Source organism: Hippoglossus stenolepis, chromosome 17 (genome assembly GCF_022539355.2).
Source record: "Hippoglossus stenolepis isolate QCI-W04-F060 chromosome 17, HSTE1.2, whole genome shotgun sequence".
Lineage (NCBI taxonomy): Eukaryota > Metazoa > Chordata > Actinopteri > Pleuronectiformes > Pleuronectidae > Hippoglossus > Hippoglossus stenolepis.
In genome coordinates, this window is record NC_061499.1 from 17,139,728 (window position 1) to 17,148,805 (window position 9,078).

The following is a 9,078-nucleotide window of genomic DNA, read 5'->3' on the forward strand; positions in this document are numbered from 1 at the left end:
AAATTTAGCAGATTTTTCTCCCTTTAATTTTCTCTAACTTTCTCCAGTAAAATCTTCTGAAATCTGATATTCAGTTAGTGAGGATCACCATAAATAAGATTGAGGTAAAAATTCTTTGCCACCTCTTAAGGATTTTTTCATAAGCGCGAGGTATGAATGTTATAAGACTGAGCTGAGGACTCTGAACCGCCCCTGCCTAATTTTCAACCAGGAAAACCCTGTATAATGGGCCACCTCTTCTTATCCATTTACTCCTGTTTCTCTTAATCCTACTTTGTATTGTGTGTAGATTTCTTCCTCTCACTAACAGACTGTTCTGTGGATGTTCACATTTTGTCAAATGCTTTCACGATCTTTGTTACAGGTGTGAATGTGTTTTGCAACATATTTGCTGCAGCAACTGTGGAGTTTCTCAGTTTGTGATTGGTAACATAGGATTTGTGCAGCTGTAATGAGGAGTTAGAGATGTTGTAACTGTTGTGTTGTATTTGCAGGACAAAAAAAAAAAATCTACAAGTTTGCAACTCCTAAAGCATTTTTCTCTGTGACTTCAAACTTACTCCTACACACGTGACTATTTTCATAAACTACAAATTCCATTTCCACAGGTGCTCGGTTGTTTTCACAGCTCAGTCGGAGCAAACGAAATCTTCCAGCAGCGATGAGCATTTTTCAGACTTAAAAAAAGCAGAAGTAAGTCACTTCAGCTGGTTACAATTTGTTTACAGATCTTTTTTAAATGAGTCAACAAGTCCTATACACTATTACATCTTTTATTTAACAAGGAACAAAATATACACAGCCAGATAAAAGTACTGCAAAAGACAAAAAGAGGGAAGCATCTTTGGTTCCTTCACATGTTCAATGAGCCTTCATCTCCAACACAGGACTGGAGATACAATGATAATCCAATGGGATAATGGAAGAAATCAGGTTTGTTGTTTCTATTTCAATTGGAAATGACAGATTCTATCAGTGATCACTTTGTTATCAACGCTACATGTTAAATATTACACGAGAAAAATTGGAAAAGTTTGAGAGTGAAAACTATAATTCAGAAATTCTTTCCTCCTTATTCCCCAGCTTCGAAATTAGAAACAAAGATAACGTGAGATTCTGTTGTCTGTTTATACAGTACATCCATGCAGGACAGTGGATATCATGAATATACATTCTTAGCTAAGTGCTCGTCAGTTCAAACTGCCATAGAATAAAACCAAAAGGCAATCATTGCATAGAGGTCCTTGAACATTCACTGGTTAAAACCTGATAACAAGCTACTGCAATTACCGGGGCTGGGAGGAGACAATCTTAGCCACGTAGCCACATAACCCACCCAACCACCCACAATGACATAAAGACGGGAGTTAAACAAGTCTGAAGTGGTCGTGTTTACAAGGTCTTTAAGAGTGAAAAAACATCTCAAACTAAATAGAGGGGAAATGAACCCGGAAAGGTTCGGAATGAAACATTGAAAATAAAATACAGTTTTTATAAACTTGTCTAAATGAATAGAAAATAAACCAATTTCTATTTTAAAATGGTGCTCTGTAAGAATAACATACATTTCAATATCTTATTATGCTTGAAACAATAAATACAGATCACAAAAATCAAACACCGTAAATGGAGCAGTGTGACAAAAACAGAAAAAACACAAAAGAACTGTTCCCTAAAATGGTTTACCAGCAAGAAAGGAAAACTCAAAAGTTTTAAGCGCCGTACAGACATTATTTGTTACTATAAGTTACTCTAGTTGGCTTCAAGGAAATTGTCACTCATGATGCAAATGAGACACTGAATGGACACGCACGCACAGGGACACACACGCATCATTTACCCCGTGATGGCTGTTCTTGCTGTGAACCTGTTAGGCTTGCGTCATCCGAAGCAGCACTGTTATTAATCTTGTGAAGCAGTTCAATGTGTGATGTGAGTCAAAAAAGGGGAATGTGTCGTAAAACAGCACAACGCAGAGGAGTCAGTACATTTACACACACACCAATAATCTATCCCGTGAAGGGTGGTCTTAAGAGACAAAGGTGAAAATAGGATGCGCATTATAGAGCTGAATAAGTACATTTCCTAAATGACTGATATGTATCCATCATATGTATAATTTGTTGGGGAGACATTTGGTTGCTAAGATGTTTCCTTTCACTGGGCTCAGGCACTCCTGCCCTTTACATTGTTGTGCTTGAAGAAAAACAACACCACCTTCATTCTTTAAGTGTTTCCGTTACAGGAACAGTGTTTCTAGCAACGATAAAACACAAATAGACACCGCCCTGTCTCCCCCCCCTGTAATCATGAGAACGGCAGCAACGGCTGATGTCACCAAAATGAGGGTGGGGCAATTTCATCAGTCGTCACAACACCTGCCATTCTATTGGATGTGGACTCTTGACAGACTAGTTGCACAAAAAAATCTGAGCACAGAGGAGAAATCTGAGAGCAGAGGAGAAATCTGAGATGTTTCACCTGCAAACAGAAGCAGCGTGAGCACGAGAAGAGCTGAAGCTCTGGAAATCCAAGCACAAGCAGAGTGTGTTTGAGTGCGAGCGCAGGGTTTGAGTGAGAGACAAAATCTAAATATGAAATCAATAATTGTCCCAAAAATTATCAAAGTCCTGCTCTCAAACTGAAAGACAATTTACTTGATTAGAGATAGGAAATGAACCTGACCAATGATTGAACCATTAGAAATCTCATACTGGGAAATCGACTTTTTGCAAAGCATGAAATTGCTACAATGATACTATTATCTTCGTCGAGCTATTCACAGTAACTGATTTATAATGTGCATGTAAATGTGCTGACAGATGAGGCACAATCTTCTCATCGCTCTGTAAAGCCTGAACAGGACACAGGGAGTTAACGTGTGAATCCTTCTTTTAAATGTTGATCAGATTTTCTGCCTAAATTACATAAAGCTGCGAGTTTCTGATCACTGGCCCACGGACCAGATTTGATCAGTTTCTTTCAGCGGAGGAGTATCGGCTTGGAGGCTGGTGGCTTGTTGCAGGGAAGGGGAGAGGGGAGACGTGTGAGCAGCTTTGCCTCATTCCTGCGTGCTGACGGGCTGAGCGGTCGCCTCCTCCAGTCGCGGGTGTGTGTCCAGTTCTGGATCACAATGGCATAAGTGGGAGCAGGGGGCGGTTTCTGGGACAGGACAGGCGCTGGGCTCCAGCAGAGAGTCTGTGGGTGGTGGAGAAGGGGAGTCGGTCCCTGGGTCAGAGGTGGGGGTTCCTGTCGTGCCCTCTTGCTGACTGCTCAGGTTCTGGACCTTCTTGTTGAGGTCGTTCCGTTCGACTTTGAGTGCCCGCCGCAGCTTCTCCAGCCGCTGGACTTTACCCTGAAGAGCATCGAACTCCCGGTCCCGCACAGATTTCTGTAGACAAACACAAAATATGTATTTTTATGCTTTTTGTTATAAATTAATTTGCACTGACACTATTTTCAAAACTTTTATAATAATAGTCCCTGTCACATTCAAATCTATTAAGCCAATAAAACATTCACAGACTTGAGGAAGTTCTCAAAACACTTTCTGCAAAACACATCAATATCTGTACAACTAATATTCAAACTAAGAGAGGAGCAGAAAAGTATTTTAACAGCACGATGGAAAAGCTGATTTTATTTCTCTTGAAATCTATCTACTAATTCAACGTTTCTGTCCGTCTGTGGTATAGAACCGTTCATCTTATCAGCTTGACACCCACGAAGGTGCAGTGTCGAATTTAGACGTGTGAAATGTTGAATATCAATAAACTTGGAATAGACAGGCGACAAGAGCTCTGTAGTAGCGGCAGTAAAAAGCAATAAAAGCAAAGCTGCCTTACCTCCTCTGACATCTCCACAAGAGCCTTGTTGCTGCTCTCCCACCTGGAGCGATACATGGCCGTCTCCTTCTCCAGCTTCTTGATCTTTTTAGTCATCTGTAACACCAAGGAAACAAGACCATCACATTCTGGAAAACAAAACAAAAACACAATCCTTCCGTCTCACTTCTCCCGGTCTCTGTGGCACCTCACCTTCTCCATCTCCTGTTTGAATGTGGTGAAGACCTCGTTGCTTTTGGACAAAGTTGTCTGGAACTCTTCAAACTTCTCCGTGTACAGTGACAGCTGGAAAACAAAACAACTTGGATTCATATAAAAGAAACAAACACTTTCAACGTGAGGTCAATCACAGTGGAGCTATAAAAGAATAAGGACTTGTGGGAAACCTGCTGTTTGAGGTGCACTTCCTGCTGCTTCATCAGCTCACACATCCTCTGAGACTCCACGGCCTCTTTCAGCAGCTGCGGATGAGGCACCAGATACGACAGTTACATTTGGGTATAAAATCAGGACAGGTCCTTGTAAGTACGTTTTGTTGATGCATGTGCGCCTGTGAAGTGGATCATTACAAAGTCTTTCTCTCTGTCGTGGCGCTCCTCTGACTCCTTCAGCAGCTCCTGAGCCTGGTGCAGCTTGGCGTCCACCAGCTGCTGCTGCAGGTCTTTGTGCTTCACCACTTTGTCTATGTGCTGATGAGGGTAACACAAGGAGAGAGATTAGAATGCCTGCTTCACACCCAGGTAAAGTAAATAGACATGAGTGTGTTAGAACACATTCAACAGGCAGGCTGAAAATAAAGCTAGCTCACAAACTGCACACTCACCTCCTCCCGCAGTTTGTACTGTTCATACAGCTTCTTCAGCTTCTCAGCGAGCTCAGTGTTCTCCTGTCGCAGGCTGGCATTTCTTTCGTTGTGCTGCTCCATCTGAGACTGGATGTCGTTCAGCGTCACCTGGAAGTGAGAGGTCACTTCCTTCCTTTTCTCCTCCTCCACGCGCGTCCTTTGCACCCCTTCCTCCTGCAGAGGTAGTGACCAATCAACCAATAGAAATGCAGCCAGAAGTGATGATCAATGCACAAATAGTTGCACAGATGGGTGACGCACTCTTATGACACTATGGTATACTGACCTGTGTTGTAGCAAGAGGACATGGTGGCTTTTGTTATTTTTTCAATACAGATGCTAAATAGATATATTTAAAATGGTTTTGGTGCCTAAATTATATTTTTTCCATTTAAAAAGCAAAAAAACGGTGGTCAATGATAAAAACAGCTTTTCATTATTGCTAAGGCAAATTAGAATTGAAATTGAACATGAACTGTTTCCGTTTTAAGTATAACCAACTTAAATATACGATTTAATATGATTCAGCAAGTGTTCTCTTCAAAGTCTACATAAACAAACTGATGAATATAAAGAAGACGGACTGCAGAGATACTGTGGCAGCAGAGAAGTCATTTACAAAATCAATGCGGCAGTTAAGAGTCTATATTCACCACACTGGTGTGTATTGTGTACCTTTAGTGTGCGGTTGTGTCTCTGCAGCTCCCTGCACAGACTCTCCAGTTTGCTGCGAGCCAGGATGGCCTTGCTGTGTTCGTTCCTCAGGTTGTCTTTGTCCTGGACCACCTGGTTCTGCTTCTTCTGCAGCACTCTCATCTGTTTCTGGGTGTTGCGGTGCTCTTCCAGCTGTCAGACACAAAACACACATTATACAGTGATCCACAGTCAAACTAACATTAGACCTGTGTTTACATTTACTCATCTGGCAGACGCATTGGTCCAAAGCAACAACTGGCCTTTCTAAATGGGACATCTTCTGAACATAGACTCTCTGTTTTAAGGTCAAAATATACTGATCTGTTTGAATTCTCATCAATCCAGCCCAATATTTATGTTTTGCCGTTTTGTTTCTGTCTTAACGTCACATACTTACAAACAAACTGTCTCTCTTGCAAACCTACATTCACAAATAAAGTCAATAAAAAGCTTCCTACAGAACACACAGACCTGGTAGAACCATCAATGGTGCTACGTAGCACATTCACTCCCAGGTAAAATGACTCTGCAGTAGATGCAGGTTTTTTTTTATTTATTTATTTTTAAAAATCAGCTCCGGCTTTGATTGGCAGCGATGGAAACACGACATCCGAGTGAATGCACTAACTTCCTCCACTTTCATTTGGCAGTCTACACGCTGACACTGCACCTTTTCCAGCGCAACATTATGATGCCCATTGAAATTCCAGGCCTTGGCATTTACACAGAAAATGTGTGTACTTTTTGTTTGTCACATCTCGTGCAACAGTGATTTTTTTTCTCTTTGTATCGTGCAAAATGCAACACTGGCAGGACAGAGAGGTCAGAGCTTCTCAGTTTCCGGCGTGTATTTATTACATGAATATAAAGTAATGAAATGGACAACCTTGCTATTTAATGATTGCAGTGACAGTATCCAAAAGATCTGTTCTTTTGGAAAGATTATTCAATATTAAATTAATTGTCCCAAGCAATGATTTAAATGAAAAGAAAACCTGATTTCTCAAGAGTAATTTTTAATCATACACTCATAGACTGGATTTACAAGCTGATGAATATTATATATTTGCACACAATTTTGAGTCCATAAAAAAAAAGAAGAAGCTTAAACTCAAGTATAGTGTAGTACAATTATTTTTGTATTAATTCCATTTGTAGACTGCACTCACCAGTTCCGCATACTTCTTACAGAGGCCTGTAAGCTTTTCCTCGGGTGTGCTCAGTGTGTTCAGGGTCTGCATCAGGAGGGTGATCTCTTTACCTACACAGACAAACGCAGAGATGACAGAGTCTACATCTGCACAACTACACAGTGTGGCTGTATCACATTATCCATAAAAGTATGCAAACACTCAAGAGTTTGGAATGTAAACTGTGAGCTTTTCCTTACCCAGACCCTTCACTTTCTTCTTCTCCTGTGTCTTCTTCGGCTCCTTCTCCACCCCACTGTGACCTCCATTGACTTTGCCCTTCTCTGCCTTGTCGCCTTCCCTCTCGCCAGTCAGACCGTTGAGCTCCGGACTGTGTGATTGGCCATTAGGTAGAGCGCTGGCGTCTCTGCAGTAGGTACTGAGGATGTCTTCTAGCTGCCGGCTCAGCTGCTCGGCCATGTCACTCCGAGACAGTGTTGCTTCTGGAACTAGACACAATGGAGGGAAAAAACATTCATAAAAAAAAAAAATCTTGACTTGTTCCTCGTTAACAATACACATCAGCTTCACTATTATGAAATTATTAAAGTTTGTCTAAGCATCTTAACCAAAAGGTTATTATTGGCACTAATACACAGCTTATTAAAAGGGCCATTGGTTGGCCGTCTTCAATGTGTAATAAGGCAATACAGATGGTGTCCCATTACAAAATAACCTATAAAATACCCTTTCTGGATTTGACCACAGCAGTGACCGACAGGCAGTTACGTGTTTCTGAGACACTGAGAAAGTTGTGTCAACAACCCATATTGAGAAGAAGAAGAACTTTACCTTCACTTGCAGCCTCTTCACCTTGTGGAGGCGTGTCTGTCTGTGGCGTCTGTGGTTCCGACTCTTTGGGGCTGTTGCTGTCCGAGCTGTCTTTTGCAGCCACGGGTGACTCCGTCCCTCCCGCTGTGGGTGGAGAATCCTCAACCCCCTGGACGGCAGCCTCATCACTGTCTTGTTTTTTCATCTCTGGTTTACTGTGGAAAACATGTAAAAAAAAATGTGATAGTAGGCTCACCAGCAAGGACATCGGGTTACTAGTTATTCTCAAAAACAAACATAGTGGGACTTGAAGTAGCTGTTTCAGTGCATTTGAAATCCCTGCAAATTATGAAACATAACTAGGGCTGGATGAAATGGCCAAAGATTATATCAAGATAAAAAATTTCATCAGCTGCTATCACCATCCACATACTGCTCCCTTCATCTCTGTCATACATTTATTTCCTTTTGTATAAATACATTAAATATTGATACACCTCTCAATTTATACTAGACACTGTCTTTTCTCATTATTGTGAGATGTGTATTGAACCTTTGTTATATTGCTATTGATGGAAATTATTGTAATCAGTATTGATTAATGATTGTTTAATTCTCATTACAGGGTCAGCTGAAAAGTGACAGCCTGACATTGGAACGCATTTGAACCTCAAGCTGCAAACAGTCATGTGTAACTTTGGTGTAACGAGCCACAGACCGACTGACATGGTTCTTCTAGTAACTGTGTGTGTTTGATCAAAGCCAACTTCAAGGACATTCTCTCACAGCCCTCCTCCCTTGAACTGGGTTAGTTGATTAGCTGGTTGGTCGGTTTTCCTCCTCGTTGCAAAAAAACACACCCCGCACATGCGAAAACATGAATAGTTTTGGATGTGGTCTCACACATCTGATCACATAGTTCAGCTACATCCAGTCCAGCCTCTTCTAGCTTTCGTTTTCCCCTCGCTACCATCACGTTAGCTAGCACATGCTAACGCTAGCTTGCCGCCAGATGCAGCTGGAATAGCTCGCACGACTAGCAGTTAGCCAGTGTTAGCTCACACGTACGTGACATAATTATCTGCAACCATGGATGGACCGTGTACGTACTTGTCGCTGAATGATATCCCGCCTCCACAGATTCTGAGAGAGTTGTTTACCTGCAGACTCCAGGAGGAAGCAGCTAATGTGTCTGTGATCTGCGGGTTTCCTCAACAGCGTGAGACAGAAAAACACTTCCGGTCATAACTTTGGGTACTTCTTCTTCTGCAGTTAACATCCCAGCTCGGTGTTGTGCTGCCACCTGCAGGATTCATAAATAACTACCTATATGTTTTCTTTTGCAATATAAAAAAATGTAAAGCTTTATAGCAGCCATTATTGCAGCATGTACGTATATTTATAAAATAAAATTTATCTTACAATAAATTAACTGTACTGCTCTGTCCCACACAATTTCATGTGATTGTGTCTTTCTACATATGAGCGTATTCTGATATATGAATTTACTACCACGAGTTACTCTTGTTTTTCCACTTCCTCTCACTTAGTCTTATGTGAAACAACAAGAAATACGTATTTCAACCACATGCCGCTGAAATTTATTATGAGGTGGAAGTTTGAAAAAACTCCATTAGAACATCCAGAAAAACATGTGCATTGACAGACTGACCTTTAAATTCATGGACAGTGATTGTCCAATATTTCCTATTTTTGTAAACTAATAAAAATT

The 9,078-nt window shown here is 41.2% G+C and overlaps 1 protein-coding gene across 2 annotated transcripts; it reads right to left on the bottom strand.

Annotated features, from left to right (window-relative positions):
* Positions 1-759: 759 nt before the first annotated feature.
* On the bottom strand, positions 760-8,623 carry txlna (taxilin alpha). 2 transcript variants are annotated; one of them, XM_035183367.2, is made up of 11 exons: positions 8,507-8,623; positions 7,368-7,561; positions 6,776-7,024; positions 6,555-6,646; positions 5,365-5,535; positions 4,669-4,863; positions 4,415-4,534; positions 4,232-4,306; positions 4,038-4,130; positions 3,846-3,941; positions 760-3,391 (listed from the first exon to the last, which is right to left on the bottom strand). In XM_035183367.2, the coding sequence occupies exons 2-11, from the start codon at positions 7,549-7,551 to the stop codon at positions 3,062-3,064; spliced, it is 1,605 nt and encodes a 534-aa protein (XP_035039258.1). In that variant the 5' UTR covers positions 7,552-7,561; positions 8,507-8,623; the 3' UTR covers positions 760-3,061. The 2 variants fall into 2 exon arrangements, with proteins under 2 accessions (XP_035039258.1, XP_035039257.1); XM_035183366.2 differs by having other exon boundaries at positions 8,457-8,596.
* Between the last annotated feature and the right edge of the window lie 455 nt (positions 8,624-9,078).

Bases quoted from the DNA above. Each gene is read 5' to 3' on its own strand.
- txlna (XM_035183367.2), bottom strand. From the start codon at position 7,551: ATGAAAAAACAAGACAGTGATGAGGCTGCCGTCCAGGGGGTTGAGGAT. The intron at 5,536-6,554 runs GTGAGTGCAGTC...TGTGTCTGACAG, and splicing joins GTAAGAAGTATGCGGAACTG to CTGGAAGAGCACCGCAACAC. The intron at 4,864-5,364 runs GTACACAATACA...CTACCTCTGCAG, and splicing joins GACACAACCGCACACTAAAG to GAGGAAGGGGTGCAAAGGAC.